Source organism: Nelumbo nucifera, chromosome 7, assembly GCF_055504915.1.
Source record: "Nelumbo nucifera cultivar China Antique chromosome 7, China Antique-T2T, whole genome shotgun sequence".
Lineage (NCBI taxonomy): Eukaryota > Viridiplantae > Streptophyta > Magnoliopsida > Proteales > Nelumbonaceae > Nelumbo > Nelumbo nucifera.
Window position 1 is genome coordinate 22,614,104 of NC_142655.1, and position 22,156 is coordinate 22,636,259.

Consider the following 22,156-nt stretch of genomic DNA (forward strand, 5'->3'; position numbering starts at 1 on the left):
CACACGTACACACAAATATATATATATATATATCAGGGCAGGTTCATAGTTGGAGTTAGGGTATGGGCAAGGTGGACAATTACCGACCTCATCCTCGGTCCCCACAGCTTCAGGGATCTCTAAATTAAACCCACCCTGACCCCTAATTAGTGGTAAAAGTCTAGATCACCTCTCAATAAGATGCATTCTAACACCCTACCAACGACATCTTACACCACACGTCTCATACATGGTGGGTCCCACTTTATGGTGGCCTCTAGTTTTATATCAAAATGTGCGGTGTTGGTGCTACGGTAAAGCTATGGAGGTTGGTTAAGTCTCCGAAGGTCCAAAGAAGAAGATGAGAAAGACTAAAGAGAGAGGACGTGAGAAAGAGAGAGAAAGAGAGGAGAGAAGGGAGAGTCCCTTTATAAGAAACCCTAGGTCAAGATTTTATGATATTGTTCTCCTTGGGGGAGGGTGTTGGAACTTGTTTTGTTGGCAGGTAATCCCAACTCCCTATTCCATCCTTAGGAGTGAACATTCGGGTTATTTGATTAAAAACTAAATCGAATAAATGAAAATTTTTAAAACTGAATTAAAAAAATTAAAACCAAACCAAAACCAGATTATAAAAAAACCGAAGTAACCGAAAACAAAATTTTCAATTATATTTTCAGTTATTTCAGTTAAAACTGAATTTTAATAATATATACTTTATCATATATTATAACATATAATATATTATGAAATCAAATTTTATTATATTATATGTTAATATATAAATATATATTATATTATACATATTATATATTACATATAACAATAGAAAGTTCGATCAATTCAGGTAACTGAATTTATAATTCTAAAACCCGAAACCGAATACCAAAAACCAAACCGATGTAACCAAAACCGAATTGAAAAAATTGAAACCGAATTTTTTTATTTTAACCGAATAGTGCTCACCCCTATCCATCCTGTTTGGAAGGACGTCTGCGTTGGTTGAGCTATGTTGATCCAGCCGTTTAAGAAAAGTTACGCGAAATAGCTTTATTGGAAAGCGGACTTGGCCACTTTTATAATTTCGACTTTCCAACTTCATTGGTGTTCTGGACTTCTCGCTTCACGTAACGCTTGAAACCGCTGCGTGAAAGCCCTCCCAAACGGGCAGAAAGCTTGTAAGCTTTCCCAAAGACAGCTTATAATATCCTCCACAAAATTGGAAGGATTTTTAATGAAAGATTGGGGTATTTCTGTCTTAACACTTCACAAAAAGAGATATAAAATGCCAAACCAAGTTATTAAATCCGAGCTCATTAAATCCAACTACCAAAAAAATTAAAAAAAGAAGAAAAAAATGTTAACAAGCCCTAAATATTACAAACGGTGATTCCATGATCCCCAAACACCTGCTACGTTCTTCCCTTTGGCCGAGAGATTAAAGAAGGGTTTTTTTCCAAATGCTACCTTCTTCCCTTTCGCTGAGAGATTAGGGAAGGTTTTTTTTCCTCGATCCTCCGCCAAGGCGCCACCACCACCGGACGTTGGTTGAGAAATCTAAAGAAGGCAAGAAGGAACTTAAGAGGTTCGTCGCTCTGTTTGCTTTCTATTTTCTTTTAGCTTTTCTGTTTTCCGGCAATGTTGAGTTAGCATCCCGTATCTATAGCTTGGAACCTAAGTTTATTCAATGTAACGTGATTGAGCTGCTATCAGCGCCTGTAGCATTACTATTAGGGTTCCGATGCTACCAACATTGATTATTATTATTATTATTATAATTATTTTTAAAGCTTGTTGGGGTTTGGTTGGTTAGAAACGGGCAGTTGACACTTAAAGTTGGCTTTCGATCTGAAATCGGGGTTTGCAAAGTGGCGATTTTGATTGCTCAATCCAAACCAGGTTAACTTATAGCATTTGACGAGAAATATTATTTGACCTGTGGAGAAATTTTACTAGAGCTTTCGGTAGTGTTGTGGACTATCCAATCAACTCCTCGGTCAAAGTTTTATTATTATTATTTTTTAATTTTATAAGAAAGTACTTTGGATAAAACCAGGTTCAATTATGATCTTTAGAGCTACTTAAGTTTTGGCTGAAAACAGAAGATTGTGGATCACTTATTTACTCTCTACGAATGGGTAAATACTGATCGAATATTGAGGGAAGGTTACTAGGTAAACAACCTTGGTACCACGTGTGGAGAAATTTTTTACCCTGTTCTTGGAATTTTCTTGGATTTATAGTTCTAAATGTTATTCAAAATGGTTCTGGTACCACTGGATAGCTTTTTTTCTTTACTCTTTCTTTTTCCTTGAATGCAAAATTCTGTTCTCATTTTTCTCTTTCAAAAAAAAAAAAAAAACTCTATTCCCATTTTTCCTTTGTCTTCTAATTACGTACTTTTCCCTCTTATTTCTAGTCTTAGCAGTCTTTATATCTATTTTATAGTAATCATTTTTTGTCTTCAAATTTCCATATTTTAATTCTTTTCATCCATGGCACTTTAAGCATTGGGGCCTATCTCTTAATTTTATTTATTTTTTCTAGTTATATGAAATTAAGAACTTTTGTGCTTGTTTTATTTTGCAGATTTTTGTTTCTAAATTTTGCATGGAACTTTTAAACTTTTTGTTGAACTAGCTGAGTATGTACTTTGCACGTGGCAATTTAGATGATGATAGTAATAATATGTGTCCAAATTTTTCTACAAATTGTTTTTATATTTCTCTGTGTGTAAAACAATTCTTATTTATCACACTTATTTCTGGTTAATATGATGAGCATATAATATTAGAGATGTTCCCGAATGTTTTCTACAATTTTTTTTTTGTATTTTTTTTTCATATTTTTTGTATATTTATCTTTTTTAATTTTATTATTTAATTATGCCATTAAAAGTTGACACATTTGACACAAAAGGTTAAATGTTTTGGTTTTAAATATTATCATTTTTTCTGTTGGTTTTAAATTTTGTGTAACATTTCCACCATTAATAATAACAATTATTGTTTATCACACTTATTTTTTCTTTAATATGATTAATATAAAATATTAGAGATGTGGCCAAATTTTCTATATTTGGTATTTATTTCTACTTCAGAAAATTTTATTACTTAACTATGACATCATGGGTTGGCCCATATGACCTAGATGGTTGGTTGAATTTTTTTACCACCTGTTGTAAGAATGGTTTTGTTTTTTTTGGTTGGTTGTAGAAAACATGAGTTTTATATTTTTAAAAGTATTGGATATAGATCTAATAATTAGAATTTATTGTTGAGAAAAAATACCTTAAATATAGGGTTTATGAGAGAGAATATGAATTAATACCTTGAATATAAGACTTAATGAAACAGAATTGAATGAAGAGAACCAAATTTAAAAATAGGGATACTTTAGTTAAGAAGATAAGTTCCACAAGCTCATTCATACTTTAATAGTAGTGAGAAAAATACCTTAGATATGGGATTTAGTGAGAGAGAATGGAAGTTAATACCTTAAATATAAGACTTAATGAGAGCGAATTGAACGAGTTGAGTAGTAGTTCAAATTGCATTTTTTTTATCTCATAATTAGAGAGGGACCAAATTCAAATATAGGGATATTTTAGTCAAGAAGGAAAGTTTCACAAGCCCATACACACTTTTAATAGTAGTATAGATACAGTTCTTTTGTTTCCATCCTTAAAATTGGACAAGGACCAAATTCAAAAATTGGGGTAGTTTAGTCAAACAAAAGTTCCACACCATTATTCACACTTTTAATAATAATAAATAAGCATTAAATGAAAAATGTAAAATGACAGTTTTGCTATAGCTTGTTTTCCAATTATTGAACAAAAAAATTACTTTTGTATCTTTTTATCAAATAAGCCATACTAAATGAAGATGTAAAATAACAATTTTGCCTTTTCTTGTTTTCCAATTCAAAATTTAGAGAGGGGGCATTTGTTGTCCAATGAAAATTCCAGAAGCTAGGGACGCCTATTCACACTTTTATAGATAGTATAGAAAAAAAAATTCCTTGTATATGAAATTTTAGATTCGCTGGATTCATACCGAATTTGGATGTCCTGTATTTATTGTTGAACCAAATTCGGGTATTACCCTTATCCAAATTCAATCCGATCTGTTTGCAAGCCCTAAACAAAATTATAGAAATACCATCTTGGAAAGGAATGATTACTCTTTTTCTTTTATTTTGCAGAGGGATGGATCAATGTTAAATAATAAATAATACTCAAATTGCATTAAGATGCCATATACAACATAAAGGTTTCTCTAAGACAAACAAGAGAAAGAAATTACAGCCTTTGTAATCATTTGGGTCAAAGAAGACGAAGCCCTCTTAATAGGTGGGATTTAATATTGATGCAGAGATTGGGAACTCTGCGTTAAGAACTGATGGGAAGGGAATGAAGGAAGTTGGAACAAAAGAAATTTCAGGTATTGGTAATTTTTTTTGGGCCAAAGAAGAAGAAGCCCTCTTATGATTGGTCTTTAATGTTGATGTAGAGATGGGGACCTCCACTCTAAGAAGAAGAACAAATTTGGTAGGAGAAGAAAAAAGAGAGTGCTAGCAGTATTGTGGTTTTTTTTTTCTGTTGGTTTTTTATTTGGTTTGTATTTTCCTATGTTTTAAGACATTGGTGGCACATTTTTCCCATTAGGTGTGTTTCATTACTATTAGGCAGTAAAATGGGATTTTCAGTGGGAGTTGTATAGGTGCTGTGTTGTGCTGTATCACAATGTTATAAAAGGTGGAATGGACAATAATTAAGGGTTCTAGTCACATTTTGACACAAAGGTTGGAGGGTTTAAGACGGGGAGGAAGAGAAGTGGGAGAAAGGATGAAGACCAATGGTCCACATGGGATTCTATCAGTCACCAATGAAGGTTCCAGTTATATATACTTCTTACTTATTTCTTATTTTCCTTCTTTTAGGTTTGTCTTCAAAACAAGGGCATTATCCTTCTGTGTGTGGCTCAGGCTTCACAGTATGGGGGCCCTGCGTCCTTTTAATTTCCCTAACTTTGAGATTCCAGAGCCTCTCTTGGTTTCTCAGAATAGGGGTACCACCTCTCTGTCACTCTCTATGCATGCACATAGTCACATGTGCTTGTAAATGAGAAAAGCAGCGGGTTTGCCGTTTGCCCCAATACAATAATATTGGCAGATAGCAGTGTTCTGTTGGTTAGCCTACTTGTGTAAGATCAATACGGTGGAACACTTGCAAAAGAAGATACCTTACTTGTGTTTGTCCCCAAATTGGTGCTTCTTGTGTAAAGTGAAGGGTGAGGACTGTAACCATTTACTGATATCGTGCTCTTTTGCTGCCAATATTTGGAACTGGGTTGTTGCACTATTTAGGTGTAGGTGGAACTTGCCCTCCAAAGTAAAGCTGCTGTTCATTCCGGCTGCCTTTGGGAGATTGACAAAAAGAGGGAAGCTAATGTGGAAATGTATCAGAGCTGCTACCTTGTTGACAATAAAATTTTTTAATAGTATTAGTAAATGTAATGTTTGTCTAGAGGTAATTAAAAAATTTCACAGCGTAACTTTTCTTTTGCAGCCTGAGCAAAAGAAATGGAAAGAAGAAACAAATCAAAAAGATGGATATCAAAATATGATACAAAAAGCAGCTATACTTAACTGAGGAGCACCAGGCCCTCAGGTCTATCTGAGAGGCTGAATGTATTACTTTTTTTTTGCTATGAGTCAGCTATTGTATTTTATTTGTTCTGTTCCTTGAGACGTCCTCAAGGGAGAGGGTCTCTTATTCCTTTTCATAATTTGAATAAAACTCTTTGATCATTGTTACTGATCATTAGCAAGAAAAAAGTCACTGTACCAAAGAGCCATTCTGAAAGTCCTGCAGTTCATCTCTCCAGTAACGAAGAAAAACAAGGTAAGAAACAACATTAAAACATCAGACATCAGAAAAAGGGCCTCTTGTTTCCCAAAAAAGGAGGAACAAATCAAACACAAACATTGCTATGAGCACAGATCCACACAAAATAAGTTGGGGATGACACAACAAAGCAAAAATAAAACTGAATTCAAGCCTTTACTCCTGCATGTTCAAAGGGGTTTTGATGTATTCTTATTTTTGGATTAATGGCTTTGATGCATTCTTTCTTTTCCTGTTATTTTTCCTTTTTATTTTTTGTAATAAGGGTGTTCTAATTGTTTTTGTTTTTGGCCAAGGGTAATTTTGCATAATGATGAATTATTTAGTTGTCATATGAAGAAATTAAGGTGGCTAACAAGAAGCATGGAAGTAACCTTAAATTGGTGCAAGCATAGTGCTAGTTCCTTTGCAAACACATTAGCCAAGCAAGGGGTGGGATGAGAAACTCTTTTCTGGGCACAGTTGTAAGCAATGGGTTTGTTTTGGGGAGAAATAAGAGGTTTTATCTCTCATTGACTTTACTTTGTACATTTACTCTTTGTACTATACCATCTTCATAAAATTAATGAATGCTTGTAGTTATTGATCAAAAAAATTATCTAGTTGTCATGATTCAACAATGGAGTTGACTAGTTGTCACAAGTTGTAGTTAGCAGTGTTTTAAAAGGCATGGAAGGCGTATGCCTGGAGGCGCGTCTCCAGGTGAGGTGCTCCCAAAGCGCCCTGAGGCGTATGCCAAAGGCGCTGATACCTCTGAGGTGTACACCTCTTACGCTTTTTTTCATGAGGCGTGCTAGAGGTGTACGCCTCTTGCACCTCATGCACACCTGATATGAAAATACAGGAAAAAAAGAAAATAGAAAAAAAGGAAAGGAAAAGAAAAGAAAGGGAAAGAAAAGGAAAGGAAAGGAAAGGAAAAGAAAGCGAAAGAAAAGGAAAGGAAAGGAAAGGAAAAGAAAAGAAAGGGAAAGAAAAGGAAAGGAAAGAGAAGAAAAAAAGAGAAAAGGAAAGAAAAGAAAAGGAAAGGGAAGGGAAGAAAAGATAAGGGGAAAGAAAATGGTTTGCCCCCCGCCCCCTTTTCGATGCAGCCCAATTTGTTTTTTTTTTTTTCGCTTGGACAAGACCCCCCCTTTGAACTACTGTTATGCATCTTTATTCTTCTTAATATAAAAGATTTTTATTAAAAATAAAGAAAAAAATGAGATCCCCCTTCCTCTTCATCCTCCTCCTAACCCCTCTCCTCTTAAGAAGGCTTACGCCTCTTGCGTTCTGAATTATGCCTCACGCCTCTAGGTAGTGGAACGCCTCGCGTCACGCCTCCGCGTTTTAAAATATTGGTAGTTAGCTTGTCATGAGTTAAGAGTGGAATTGAGTAGTTTGTCATGGTGTGATTATGGAGGTTATGCTTGATGTTAAGTTTATGTAAGTTGATATATTGCACTCTTCTGTAGAAAAGGAATTAATGGAATTAATATTGAAGTTGCTCTTGCAATCCTTTTGATTGTGGCAAGTGTGATCCTTTAAAAGCCTAAAGTGATTTTACCTAGAAATTAATCCTCAAGTTGATGTTCAAGTTTTTTATGAATCTTGAGTTTCTTTGTCTAAAAGTTCTCTTTCCAAAAAAAAAAGATAACTTTATCTTGAACCCATCTATTTGTCTCCCTAACCCCTACGTCCACCTCGTTTCAAGCTGGGGGTTTTGAAAGAGAGAAAGTTTAAGCAGAGCCGAAGAGCTGGGTGTGTGTTTCAGTCTGAAGATTTGCGGAAATGGATTGTGCACAAGAACTGGGAGGAGACAAATCAAAGTGGAAGTCCAGCTGAAGGGTCTGATCTGGAGAATCACTGTGGTGGAGGGAAGATTGAGAAGTCGAGTTCTGGTCAGCAAGAAGGTATTATTCTGTGTTTTGGTGATTTTGAAGTTGAGCTTTCTTCCTCTTCTTCCTTCTCTTCTGTCTCGTCACAACAAAGAAGTTTGAAAAGGAGAACAGAGGGGTCGTTTGCTCAGAAAATCAGATGGAGGAAACGGAGGTGGTTTCTGGGGAAGCAGTAAAGGATCTAGTAAAGGTGGAAGGGGAGGACAAGAAAGACGTGATAGGCAGGACTGGAGAGGAAGGGATTGGCATCAAGAGATGCTGTGCTGAGGGTGCGAAAGAGGCTCTGGACAAGGATGACAATTCTGACTCGGCTTTAGAATGTGTGGAGTTCCAAAAGGTGGAAATCGTAGTCGGCAGGATTGGAGTCCATTTAGGTCGGAGAAGATGTGTTCACAAGGAAGGAGACTTTGAACCTTCAGAAGGGATGAAGAAAGCCAAAGAAGCAAATAAGCCTCACTTTGTCCATGTGTCAAAGGTTTTCTCTAAGCTAAAAGACAATTGATTGGGGCAGGACCCTCCAATAAATATAGAAAGTTTACAAGAAGAAGAAATTAAAAGTTCTGGAATCAAAGAAGGGTGATGAAAGGAGGGAGGAGGAGCTTCAAGCTGCAGGAGAGGAGGTTATGTCGATCCTGATAAAGGAAGCTCTAGAGGTCAGGACGGGGTTGGGGCCTCGGGGGATGAGGAGGAAGGAAACCAAGCGGATGAGTGTAGTCTCGTTTTGTCTCAACAAGCTGATAAAAAAAGAGGGGGGGGGGTAAAGTGGAGCTTAAGAGTTTGGTGGACAGGGAAGTTAGAATTGGCAAGAGTTTAGGGCTTTTCTTCTGGGGAGGTGAAGAGTTTGCTAGAAGAGCTCTTGAAGTCTTTGAAAAGAAGAAAAGGGAAGAGAGAGAGCAGAAGAAGCGACGGCGGAAACATGATTTAATTTGGGGCAAGGATGATGATGGATGTGACTAAGACTAGACAATATGTGTAAAAGGGGGGTCCCCTGTTTTCTTTTGTTAGTTTTTGTGCCTTGTAATCTCCGGTTGCAGTATTTGGTTCGGGTGTAATTTTAATACCTGTTCGGGTTGTATCTTGTTTTCTTTTCTATCTATAATATTTTTCATTTTACTCTTCAAAAAAAAGTTTCATTTATTAAACTTCATTCTAGGTTCAACTTCCTAAATCCTCGTTCTCTCACGGCCTCACTATTGTTTTAATCATTAATTTCCCAAATTTATTTAACTTTTCTTCATTTTTTGATGAGTAAAGATATATTGAAGTGGAGCAAACGGTCAATCGATAAAAAACAGATTACAGACCTTAGAGATGGATCAATCAAATGACTGTCCCATTGAAAATGAAAAATGTTGAACTCCCACACATTACAAGCTTTAGAAAATTGGAACCCTTTCAACTTCTGTAATGTTGACATTTACGAGACTAATGTTCTTTCAATGTTTCTGATCTTTACTTGTATCTCTTCTCTCCTAGAAAAGTTCTTAAATTCCCATCAAAATACCTGGGTATGCCTTTGGGTGAAAACTGTAGATCCAGAACAATTTGGGAGCCCATAATTGAGATAGTTGATAGAAAGCTGGCCTCTTGGAAGGCTGAGTATTTGTCAAAAGGGGGTAAAGTCACCTTAATCAAGAGTGTTTTATCCTCCCTCCCTGTATACTACCTGTCTTTATTCCCAATTCCAGCTAGATGGGTTGCAGTGCTAGAAAAAAAAAGATGAGAAACTTCCTGTGGAGGGGATGGAAGGAGGAATCAAAAATGTCGTTTGGTGAACTGGAAGAAAATCTACACCCCCAGGACCAAGGGGGGTCTAGGGATAAGATGAGTGAAAGATGTCAACACAACCTTATTAGGGGAATGGCTATGGAGATTCAGTGAACCGGACAGTCTGTGGAGAAGATTAGTTGTGTCCAATTATGGCTCCAGTATCAGGGAGTGGGAGACAGAAGTGGTAAGGTCCTCCTGTGGGTGTTCAGTTTGGAAGACAATTCAGAAAATCCATCCACAGTTTTTGAAGGGCATGAAATATGAAGCGGGAAATGGCTGTAGGGTGCTCTTTTGGAAGGACTACTGGTGTGGGGATGGTCCTATAGTGACCTTATTCCTGATCTATTTGAGATTGTTGTAAACAAGTATGTTACAGTGGCTGATTACTTGGAGAGGCAAAATGGACATTGTATTTGGAACCCTCATTTCAGGAGGAATTTAAATGACTGGGAGGTGGATTCTTTGGTCAACTTGCTTCAGGTTTGTATGACTCCAAGATTTCTGGAATAGGAGAGGACAAAAGGAAATGGCTGTGTGAGAAGTCAGGTTCCTTCTCAGTGAATTCATTTTCCAACTGCTTGTCAATGGAGGATACCTCTCCCTTTCTGAGTGACAGGATTTGGATCAGGTCTGTACCATCAAAGCTGGCCTTCTTTGTTTGGTCTGTACTCTGTAGTGCAGGACAAGATCTCAACTAAGAACAATTTAGTTAGAAGAGGCATAGAGATGGCAGATCTGGCTTGCACATTATGTAATGGAAGTGTAGAGACTTCTAGCCATCTGTTATTACATTATGACTTTACTTACTGGGTTTGGGTAAGATTGTTGGACTTATTTGGAGTTAAAATGTGCTTCCCGGCTGAAGTGAAGGGTTATATAGGGGGCTTCAGGCTTGGTTCTTAGGAGGCCTAAGCAGGGCTGGAAAGGTAGCATGGAGCATTCTCCCCTCTGCACTTTTCTGGGCAGTGTGGTGTGAAAGAAATGATATAGTTTCCGAGGGGAGGCAGACCTCAAAAGAAGAGGTGCTCAACAGGATTATGGGGATGGTGCACTTGTGGTTGGCAAATCACCCACCGTTTAAAAGCAGACACACCTAATCCTTTTTTTATCTTGATTTCCTTTTTGTAAGAAGCTCATAGTGTTTTGTTTCTGGAGGTTGGCTATACTGAGTATACTGTTTGTCCATTGTACAGTTTCTCATTGTACAGGGGCTCTATTATTTTTTGGCCTTTTGATCTCAATGAAATACTTTACCTTACAGTTCAAAAAACAAACTTCTTAAATTCCTTTATCTCCAAATACCAGCAGATGGCAAACGGGGAGAGGCTCCAAATATTCCCTTTTTTGCTAAAACCTCTACTTGGTCATCTATCAATAAAGCATTTCCATGCCAACATGGATGATCCACATGCATCTGTAAAGCTTTACAAAGTGTGCTGATAAAAAAAAGTCACCTGATAGGGAGAGAAAATTTGCAGTGAGTCATTAAATGTTGTAAAGATGTACTTCTCTTCCACCCACCTGTTGAAGAACCCCTATTATCAACAAGATGCATTCTATAGACTCTTCTTGCCATAGAGTGACCTACAAAAAAAGGAAAAAAAAATGATACCCTGTTTATAGTAGTTTCTTCAAAGACACTTAAAATATTGACCATAGTTTTCAAGGCGCCAAGGCAAGACTAGGCGATGGATGCTTTTTAATTTAAAAACATAGTTCCCTAGGTTCCATAACCATGATTCCTTAATAATTATCCATAAGAAAAGTATAAACTTCATGTTAAAGTCTAGAAAATCAACATATTCATGAAAGTAAGAAGAAAAAAGAAAAGAAAATTAAAAAAATATAGGGGCTGAACCCCTATTTTTGTTACAGGAAAAGAAGAAAAGAAAATGTGTTGATCAGACAAAATTTTAAGTTCTTCCTTATTGGTTCAGGTTTTGAAGTCTTTGAGGGTTCAATACAGCAGTTAGCAATGTTTGTGTTGATTAAACCCTAACAAATAAGAAAATCATAAAAAGAAAATAGTATATAAACACAGAAAATGAATAATTATAATCTCAAAAAATTAAGAATATAAAAGTATTTTGTAACACAACATACAAAACTGCTTGGCGACTAGGCGAGGTGAGCGTCTAAGGGTGCCTTGTCGCCTAGGCGTCACCTTGACAACTATGATTCAGAATAGATCAGTCTTCCACCGCAATAGTTAATTGCTGTTCTGGTATTGAGCTAAGGAGGATACAGTTTTTGTTGAAGAGGAGAGCATAAGAGCAACATGTGGTTTTGTTACTTGGAGATATTGGTTGAAGATGGGAAGTGAACAATAGGTAAAGTGGAAGCTGCTCAATTGTCTTGTGTTGAAGAAGAGGATGAGGAGATTGGAGGAAAAGAATAAAGAGATGGATGGATCGAGGAAGATGATTTGACAGAGTATGGCTAAAAGGTGTTTAAGAGGAAAAAGAATTATTGCACTAAATCTCTTGAGGAAAGTAAAGTTATTGAAGGTGGTAATGAGGAAAAAGATTATGACAATGGTTCTAGTGATGGTGTTCACGTTGATGAAACTCATGTTATTGAGAGATCTGTTGATTTGGAGTCTATGGTGAACACAGAGGTAGAGGTAAATCTCTGGTTTTGTTCTTTTTAGGGGGTGAGGAATTTGCAAGGAGAACTTTTAAGGAACTGGAAAAGAAATAAGAGGGAGGCTGGTGGAGAGATTGAAAGAAATTCTTTAAGGGATGGAAATAATCATATTGGTCTGAGAACAACTGGATTGATGGGGTTGCTAATGGAGAGGTTGGGGAGGAGATAGCAGGTTAGCTTTTTGGAGCTTGAGAGGATTAATGAGAATTCTGTGGATCTGAAGAATGTTAGGGAGGTTTCTCTTGCAGTGAGAAGATTTAGAAGCCAGAGAAAAGATCGAAAATCTTGGTGTTAAAAGTTTTTGCTAGATTAAAAGGGGGTCTATCTGGGATTGGGCGAAACAAGATGATGAAGTCAAAGAAAGCTCTTAAGAAGAAGTAGAGGTTCCTTTTTCTGGTTTGTCTTTTTCAGTTTGCAGTTTTGGCTTTAATTGGGGTTTTGTTCTCTTTGTTTTTTCAGTTGGTTTGGTTTTGCTCGTTTGAGCAGTGGTTCAGGGGTTTGCTTGGGTTGTTGTGGTTGGATGGGGTGGGTTGTTTTCTTGGCTGTCTTTATCTGGTTGGAGAGTTGAGTGGTTCAGGATTTTGCTTGGGTTGTTGTGGTTGGTTGGGGTGGGTTGTTTTCTTGGCTGTCATTATCTGGTTGGAGAGTTGGGTGTCTAGGTGTTGTAGTTTGGTTGGTATGGTATGGTTATGGAATTTGTTTCCTTAGCCTCCTTAGGAGGAGGAGGATCACATCTTGTGTTTTTTTTTTCTTTTTCTTTTTATGAAAGACAGATGCTTTCTATTAAAAGAATGAAGATGCATAACATTAGCTAGGGGGTGCTGTCAAAGCAAAAAAAAAAAAAAGGAAAGCCAAATTGACCTGCATTAAAAAGGTGTTTTGGGGTGGGGGGTCTCAGGTCTGGGGGCCCAAACTTTCTTTCTCTTCCCTCCCCTTCCTTTCACTTTCTTTTCTTTTTTCTCTTCTCTTCTCTTTCTATCTTTCTTTCTTTTTCTTTGTCTTCCTTTTCCTTTCTTTCTTTTTGTCTGAGACATGCAGAAGGTGCATGAGGCGTATGCCTCTAGCATGCCTCATGCAAAAGGCATTTGAGACATATGCCTCAGAGGCATCAATGCCTCTGGCATGCACCTCAGTGCGTTTTGGGGTGACATGAAGTGTATGCCTCCCATGCCTTTTAAAACATTGGTTTGTGAACCAAATATGATTTTAGTATGCTAGACTCAAATCACCTACTTAGCAGTTGGAGTTTAAATGGGAATGCAAAACCGTGGTTCCAAACATTACCTTGAAGTGTTTCGGGTCCAGCATTGTTGCTTTTTCCTATTTGAGGGTTCATTATTAATATTTACCATGTGTAATTAAGTCAACTAGGTTATGTCTAAGCATTTTGGCTGGGCAAGGTGAGATGCCTAGGCATCGCCTAGGAAATCAAAGTTTCGTAGGTGATGCTAAGCCCTCTTGTACTTCATCTCATGTACATCCTCCCCCCCCCTCTTTGTTTAATGGAAGTTTTCTTTTTCTCAAAAATACACCTAGGAAATGAAAATAAATATAAGCATAATTTATAATACATGTGTATAATCTTCTATTGATAAAAAAAATAATACATGTGTATAACCATACATAAGTATTATGGAATTTTGTATTAATTATAAACTATTAAATTAGTAAATCATGAAAGACAACTTGCACTTGATTTTAAGAATTATTTACAAGATGTTTGTATAACCTCCTTAGTTCAAAGGAAAACATTTGTACATACCACAGAGAGAAGTTTAAGTACCCTAATTTTTTTATAAGTTTTTAACCGCCCAAGTTTTGATTATCTATGTTCACTCTTGTTACCGAAAATGGGTCACAAACATGTATTAATACATAAAGGGGCATAATTAGTTATTTGCCACTACAACAATGCTTATATCTATACTGCCCACATGATTGATTGTCTCGGTGATGGGCCAACAAAACTCTTGGGCAATTCTCTAGTTGATGCCTAGATGTGCTTTAACTACACTTTTTGGACTCCAAGTCTCTCAAGCTCTGTGTTTCTCCTGTAGATCTAGGAACTAGTGGATTTCTATTTCTTTTTATAAAATTTCTATCCTCAACATGAGAGGCTAAGAGCAGTTATCCATAATAATCTTTTTAAAGCATATGTGAATCTTCTTGGTTGAGGACAACTGCATTACCTTCTTCCTAGTGGCCACCTTTCTTTTAGATTCTAACCCATATTTAGAAATTTCCTTGTCACATTCAATCAAGGTCTTGAAAATTGGATGGGACAAGATGGTTGGACTGGTTGACCAGGGAACTCTGGTCTTGGCTCCAGGTCCAGTTTTGGACCCCAAATCATGTGAACAGGGTTACCGTTTGACCAGTGGTTAAAGTCGTTCTGTTTCTGTGTCGGTTTTTAAAACCATGCATTCAATCTTCTCTTCATTTCTTAACCCACTTCACTCTTGAACTTCCTTTATTGGCAACCCTCCTTATTTTCCATGAAACCTATATTCTCCTCTCCTTTTGTTAGAAATTTAGGCATCATTTGGAATCGTTCCATACAAACATTTTTGGTGTTCTAGGTGTTCCCATGGAACAAAAATGTGTTAAGTTTATTCGATTGACCAGAATTGTTTCGTGCCTAGGCCAAAACACACTTGGGAAAATCCATTTCTTAGAAATGTCTAACTCATTTTTTTTTCTGGAACTAGCTCACTGGAACATGAGGTCCCCATGACGTCGTTAAAAATTGTGAACATGTGTGCCTAAAACCCATGTGAGAGTCGGGCAAATTGATAATTTTGAACAAAAAATTAGATTTCATTGATTGAAAAAGATATGTTGGAGCATAAAGCCCTAACATCTTTCCTCTTCCCTTGTAACCGCCGACTGGAGATTGGAAAACCCTCCCATCGCCTTCGTCTAAAGAAATAGAACAGGATTATAGTCTCTTTCAAGAACAAGATTTTGGCCTCCTTCAAGACCACCGATGAGGAGATTTTTGCCTAGGTAACATATGTTTTTTTCTCTTTCTTCTTCCTAGCATTTTTCAGACCTATTACATGGTTGTTTTTTAGGAACATTTTGCCAAACACTTGGTTTCTCAGGAATAAGAAACAAGAATCCTGTTCTGGAACAGAAATGTCCTTATTAACAAAAATATGTAGGAACTACTAAATGAGGCTTATTTTGCTCTCTAGCTACTTGTATAAGGATCCTCTCCATCAGTGTTTTGAGACTCGGACCGGACACAACCGGAATGCTCACCGACATGGTTTCAAATGTTGCCAAATGTCGCTAATGTCGCCCGACATATGTTGATGTCGAGGCTCAACGACATGAAAGTGGATGGTAATATAAAAATTACATTATGTCGGTCGACATTTCCTATATTTCGGAAATGTTGATCAAATCGGTCCAAATAACAAAAAAAATATACAGTTTTTCCTATTATGTCGACAAGATGTCGACTAATCTACATTAAAAATATAATATATTAGTATATTATATTAATATAATACAGTATAATAATATAGATTATTCCATTAATAATTTGTATTTAATATTTCAAATAAAATATTTATAAAAAGAATTAACAAAATATAAAAACAAAAGAATAAATTAATTACTTTATAATATAAAACATAAAATATTTTCAAGTAATAAAATATTAACTAGTTAGTATTTTTTAAAATATTTATTAAAACCGGAAAGTGTTTACTAAATTTTATAATAAACCATATTCTACATTTAATATAAAAAATCAGAATAAATTTAATAATTTTTATACTAAATCATAATTTATTATAAATTTAGTATTAAAAATCATAATAAATTCATTAAGTTTTATAAGAAATCAGAATTTATCATAATCTTAATACTACAAAAAGGAGAATCAGTTTATTAAATTTATAATAAAACATAATGTATTATAACTTTAATATTTAAAAAATCAGAATAAATGTATTTCTATTTACTAGTGTGAAATAAATATATTAGAATTTATAATAAATCAGAATTAAAAATAAGAAAAGAAAATATCAGATAACCTTGTAAAAACATCAAAATGCATAATAAATCAGTAAATCATCGTTTACTAATTTGTTATTAATCTTAGTTTCTTAGCTTTATGTAATGGTTGGGAATAAGATAATAGTCTAGAAATATGTATTAATGCTTCTTTTATCATTTTACAAAATATCTTTGCATATTTCCACATATTTCATAATATTTCCACAATGTCTCTAATTTATACAATATTTTCCCTTGACATTTCCGACATATGTCCTATATTTTGGTAAGCGACATTTCCATCGACATCGACATTTTAAACCTTGCTCACCGGGCTATGGGTCAAAATGGTTTGACTGCAAACCACCTAAATAATATATAATATATTTTGTGATTAAAAACACATAAATAAGTGGGGGCCAGTTAGCACAAAAGACATGATGGGTTGATGGTTGAATGCAGACACATATAACTAAGAGTTGATGGTCAAATCTTTCTACTGCACCATTTTAAAGTTTGTAACCGCTTAATGACCTGTGCAGGTCATTGAAACCTGGCTGGGTTGTTAAGACCTGGGCGGTTTTCAACGGTTCCGTTGGGTTTTGGCCAATTCCATTGGGTTTCCAAGAAAAGAAAGGAAACTGGGACTTTTAAAAACCAGAATACCTTCCTGTTCTCAAGTTGACCAGTCCAACCGTTCAGTCCGTTCTGAGTCTTAAAACACTGTTCTCTGTTGACCCTAAATTTCATCAATACCTCATCTTTTGCCATTACCATTTTCTTATTCTGGGATCTGGATGAATGTTTAGCACAATTGTTCATAAAATGACGACACTCAGCATTCAATTCAGATAGCAATTATATTGTTGCTGATCTGCAGGGATGATTTGCAGTTATTTGAGAGTGATAAGATCACAAGACAATTCCAAATCTCTTGATCCTAGGGATGATGATTGGGAATCATGTTTTGGCCAGAGTGGATCAGTTCCTGTTTCAAATCCAGAGTTCAGACAATTGTGGATTGATTAAATCTTCTTACTAGAAGATTCACTGAATGCTTGGAGAAGAGCTTGATGAAGCATACACCCTCCATATTATATTTTTATTACCATCCTTTTCATATTCTTTTGTTTCTTTAAGACTGACTTATTAATACTTTCTTTCTCCTTATTGTATGCGGTCCTTTTCAAATTTAGTTTATTTTCAAACACTCTCACTAAGACAGGGAGGCTTTGGTGAACAAGTGCTTTTCTCTACCCAATTGTATTATCAGCTGGAATCCAACTTTCGGGAGAAGTCTCAATGATTGGGAGGTTGATCAGCTGCTGGAACTACTGCAATCTGTACAGAATTCCCCAAGTGGGCTCTTCTAACTCATGTAGATGGTGTTGAGAGAACAATCATAGACTCACTGTAAAATTGTTCTATAGAAGTCTTTGCCAAGAAAATCTTGGTGATTTCCCAGAAACAGAATTTGACATAGTGGGGTTCCCTCCAAAATCAAGTTTTTTGTTCGGACTGTGGTTATGGAAAAATTGCTTAAACTGGGATAAATTATTACAAAGCGGAATGACTCTGGATCAGCAGGGGTGTCTGTTGTTCTGCAGAGTTGGAAACTGCCATCCATCTGTTCCTGCACTGTTTAAATGCTTTCAAAATTTGGAGTGTTCTAAATACTTTTGAATGGGTTGGCTCCTTTTTACAATCCACTCAAGCCTTTTTATAAATTTTTTGGGGAATGCTTCCAATGGCTACTTTGTGGTCTATGTGGGAGGAAAGGATTGCTAGAGTATTTTTGAACGAACATGCTGATAGTGATGCTCTGCTGAACAGAATTAAAGGAAGGCTTTGTTCTTGTCTTGGTTGTCAGTTCACAAGGATTTCAAGGGGCTGGTCTGTAAGAGATTTTTTGATAGAGATGTCTTGTTCTCTTGTTAATTCCTTGCTAGCAAGTTGTATAGTCCTATACACAAGGGATGTACATGGCTTATAATGTACACATTTTGTTTATATTATTAATACAATACCTTAATTTAAAAAAAAAAGTTATATTGTCTTATTGAGACACTGGTAGGTTTGCTTCAAATTGTTGAATATACCATGCAATCCAGGACTTCAAAATTGATAAAGCTACTTGCTAAAAGTTTGTGTTATGATTTGAGCCTCATTAGTAATTTTGTGCATGGTGGTTTTTGTTTTTTCGGTTGGGGTGGTTGTATGTGTTTGCATGGTCTTAGCTCTGGGATAAGAAGCAACTGTAATCATGCTTAATCTTGCAGGGGATGAAGAGAGAGGCGTCGGTTGGAAGAGGAGAATAAAACACTAAAACTAGAGAAAATAAAGCACGAAAAGTTATTTGCAATGCGACTTACATTTGCACCAGTGTAAATGCATGGGAGGGGTGTAAATTCTTGTTTATTTTTGCTTAGATTTGATTTTGTCTTATTTCTTTTTGGGAAGTAAAATAAGTGGTCCCCACTTTATATGAAAGAGAATGGAGATAGGACTGTTTCTTTAGGAGTGAGGTAGGAAGCAAGATGATGTGGTCCCCACTTTGTATGAGGGAGAATTGAGGTAGAAGGCAGTGCAAATTTTGCATCAGTTTTAGGATTCACAATTTGCACTGCCAGTGAGTGAAAATGATACAAAAAGTACAAATTTTGTATCAGGAGTGTAAAAAACAAATGGATGTAAAGCTGAACCAGATGCAAAATTTGTATCCAGTTTAGATTTGCACTGCAAACAAACTCTGCATGAAGGATTAACAGATCACAATCTACTATTAGGTGAAGATGTATCAAAGAAGACCATTTCCACTACAATTAGACAAACTAAAACAACTCCAAGGATAGGCCCAGAAAATTGGAAGTTGCAGATCCTATCACAGACTGACACCCTACCAAAAATAAAATTGTGTTCTCCCTCTAATGACACCAAAATCAATTAAATAGTCAAGTTTTGACCCTTGGAAAAAATGGGTGAAAGAAAAGTGATGTTATTCCAATTTTAATTTGTCAAAATTCTAAAACATCTAATAATTGAAATTATTTTCCAATTTAAGATGTTTAACCCTATACCCAGAGCACTAATAAATAAGCTAAAAAAAAAAGATCGAGTTTGCCAAAATCTAAATCACTCAAAAACTACAAAATTGTCATTGATGCGGGAAAATGGATAAATTTGATTTCTTCTTCCATAGTTTCTCTTCTCTCTTCCAGTTTCATGTCTGTATCAACATATTTCTGAACTTTTGATATTTTCCAGTTTCATAACTCAGTGTTGGATGTTCATCATTTTTGTAGGTGTTTGCTTTTATCAAGTCAAATATTTCCTTCTGTTCAAAGTGAAGAGTTCTCTAAAAATTCTGTAAGGCAGGCTTGAAATTAACTCCTGGAAGATGAGCCAGGAGAACCAAATAACCAATTCTTTAGCTCCAGAAAACCTCCCTGTCAAGCGGAAAAGGGGTCGTCCACGGAAGGGTGAGTCTCTGAATCATGGGGAGAAAGTTTCAGTCACACCTGGTTCTGATGCAGAAAGGAGGAATCGTCGCCGGAAAATAGATGCAGCTACCGATACAAATAGTAACATGGTCGGAAAGGTTGTTTCTGGTGTTCTTGAGGGGGCATTTGATGCTGGATATTTGCTCACTGTTAGAGTTGGTAATACTGATACCATTCTGAGTGGTGTGGTGTTTGAGCCAGGGCTCTCTGTTCCCATTTCAGCAGCAAATGATGTGGCACCACATGTCAAAATGTTCAAAAGAAATGATATTCCTATCCCAGGTGTAGATTCCCCAGCCCAGGTGTCTCATACAATCCAATCCGAACAAAAGAATGTGCAATCTGTCAACTTTCCTCAGAGAAATGATGTTCTTCCAGAAAAGGTGTCACCACCAGTCAACCAGGTCCTTGGAGCACCCCGAGTATTGCCCTCTGAGCTTCAACCTGGTCCTCAGGCAGACCCAAAAGGAGTGCCAAGTGACCCTAATAAAGTTCTCTTAGCTACATTACAGGCTGTGCAGCAAGGTGAGGGTAACATCAGGAGTGCAATTAGTGTACATGCTAAAGAACAACATGATGATGTCAGTTCTATTCAAATTTCTACTCAAGCAGCAGTTCCTGTGGTTGACAAGAAAATGTCAACTGATGTACTGGTAGAAGATAAGACTGGTCATCCTGCAAGAGGTGTATTTGCTTGCACCAACCAGGTGAGCCTGGTCATGCCACAGCCAGCTATAGTGTCTGAAGGCAAGAATGGACCTGCCTCAACCGAACAGTGGAACTGTAATGTAGATGGAACTGCAAAACCAGATGATTTGCTGCAGGAAAATGCCTCAAACAAGGGATCCCAAAATAGTTTAGATGCACCTGAAGATCCAAAATTTGAAACTAAAATTGAACTATCAGTGGAGACACTGGAGGGAACTGAGATACCTGTCCAGATGATTCATGTTCAAAATCAGGCTATGGGTGCTGAATTTAAGGGTTATCAGCCAATTGATGATACAGAGAGTGGTCCTGATGTCAAACTTAACCATGTTCCTGTAACTGATATACCAAAGTCAGTAGTCGCTGAACCAATTGGGGTGTTACATGAAAACCAGGCGTGTCCAGAAGGTGATACGCCACGAGATATTCAGGCTGCTCTCTCAGTTGAGATTCCAAAGAGTGATGAGAGTTCCCATTCAAATGGAATGCCACAAAATGATGCCACTGAAACAATTGAGGGAGATTTAAAACCAGTGGCCACTAAGAATAAGATGTTGAATGAAAACCAGGTTTCTCCTAAAGTTGACACAGTATATGCACATGTTGAGCATTCAGTTGAGACTCAAAAGAGAGATGCAAATTCCCATTTAGATGAAAGCCAGAAAAGCCATGTTGTCGTATTGAACATTGAAGATGCACAATCTGGGGCAAAGACTAATGCTCTGGTAGAGATGTTGCAGAAAGAAGTTTGTCCACATGCACCATTAGATCCCCAAGCTGATCTTGTAGCTAAGCACTCTGCACTTACAGAAGCAATGCCTGGGCCTCAAGTCCCTAGTTCTACTGTACTTACAGGAAACGAGGATTGCATATCCAAAAATGTTCTTACACCTGCAGAACTGCAGAGTGATGTTGTGGAGTGAAACAAGACTGCAGATTCCATAGGAGCCTGAAGATGTTGTGGAAGTTGGTACAGGTAAAGAGTGCACCAAATGATTCTTCAGGAATCAAACCTTAAACACTAAAAACAGCTGATGATACTTATGATTACTGACATATTTATACATTCTTGCAAAAGGATCTGAGTCCCATGGCTGACAACAAAATTAACTCTTGTAATCTTGAACATTGTATTACTCTATTTCCCAACTGCCATTTTAGTTTATAATTTATGCTTCAGGTATTTTAAACACGAGCTTGCCGAGGACGGCTTATCCTGTTGTCTCTAGGCAGGAACTCCACCAGTGTAGCTTCACCGAAGTTTGCTTGTCGCCATGATTTTCCTTTTCTAAATTATATTTTTGGGCGTTTCCAAGATTGTCTTGAGCAGCAATCTTGATTATGCTAGGACTGAAGTTATTTTGCTTCGTCAAATTATCTTTTTTCTATAATAGGGAACAATGTTTGTGATACTTACACCGTTACACGTCAGTAGATTGGGTATCAAAACCTGATGGTTTGTGCTTAGCAGAATTGTGGCCAGGGACATGGGACGTTTATGACATCCCACCAGAGCGGGTAAATCCCACCTACCTAAGTTATTATCAAATGCATTTGGATGATGAAAACCATCAGATATTTTGCTTTTATTATGATCCAATCTCTAGTTTTCTAAATTATGTCAACCTTCTACCCAAAAATAGAAGCGGCTGACTCAGACAAGCAGATTCTTTTGATTCGGGTGGGTAGCTGGGCTGTTTTGAAGCTTCATGGGTATGACACGTAAGCGTGAGTGTTGGGTAAAAGAGTAATTGCAGTAA

General features: G+C 36.7%; 1 protein-coding gene across 3 annotated transcripts; it reads left to right on the plus strand.

The window, feature by feature from the left end:
* The first annotated feature begins 1,285 nt into the window (after nucleotides 1–1,285).
* On the plus strand, nucleotides 1,286–21,610 carry LOC104593553 (uncharacterized). 3 transcript variants are annotated; one of them, XM_088891779.1, is made up of 3 exons: nucleotides 1,286–1,564; nucleotides 17,069–18,081; nucleotides 19,491–21,610. In XM_088891779.1, exon 3 carries the CDS (start codon nucleotides 19,586–19,588, stop codon nucleotides 21,317–21,319), a length of 1,734 nt encoding a protein of 577 aa, XP_088747905.1. In that variant the 5' UTR covers nucleotides 1,286–1,564; nucleotides 17,069–18,081; nucleotides 19,491–19,585; the 3' UTR covers nucleotides 21,320–21,610. The 3 variants fall into 3 exon arrangements, with proteins under 3 accessions (XP_088747905.1, XP_088747906.1, XP_010251755.1); XM_088891780.1 differs by lacking the exon at nucleotides 17,069–18,081 and adding an exon at nucleotides 18,468–18,572; XM_010253453.3 differs by lacking the exon at nucleotides 17,069–18,081 and having other exon boundaries at nucleotides 1,287–1,564.
* Nucleotides 21,611–22,156: the final 546 nt, after the last annotated feature.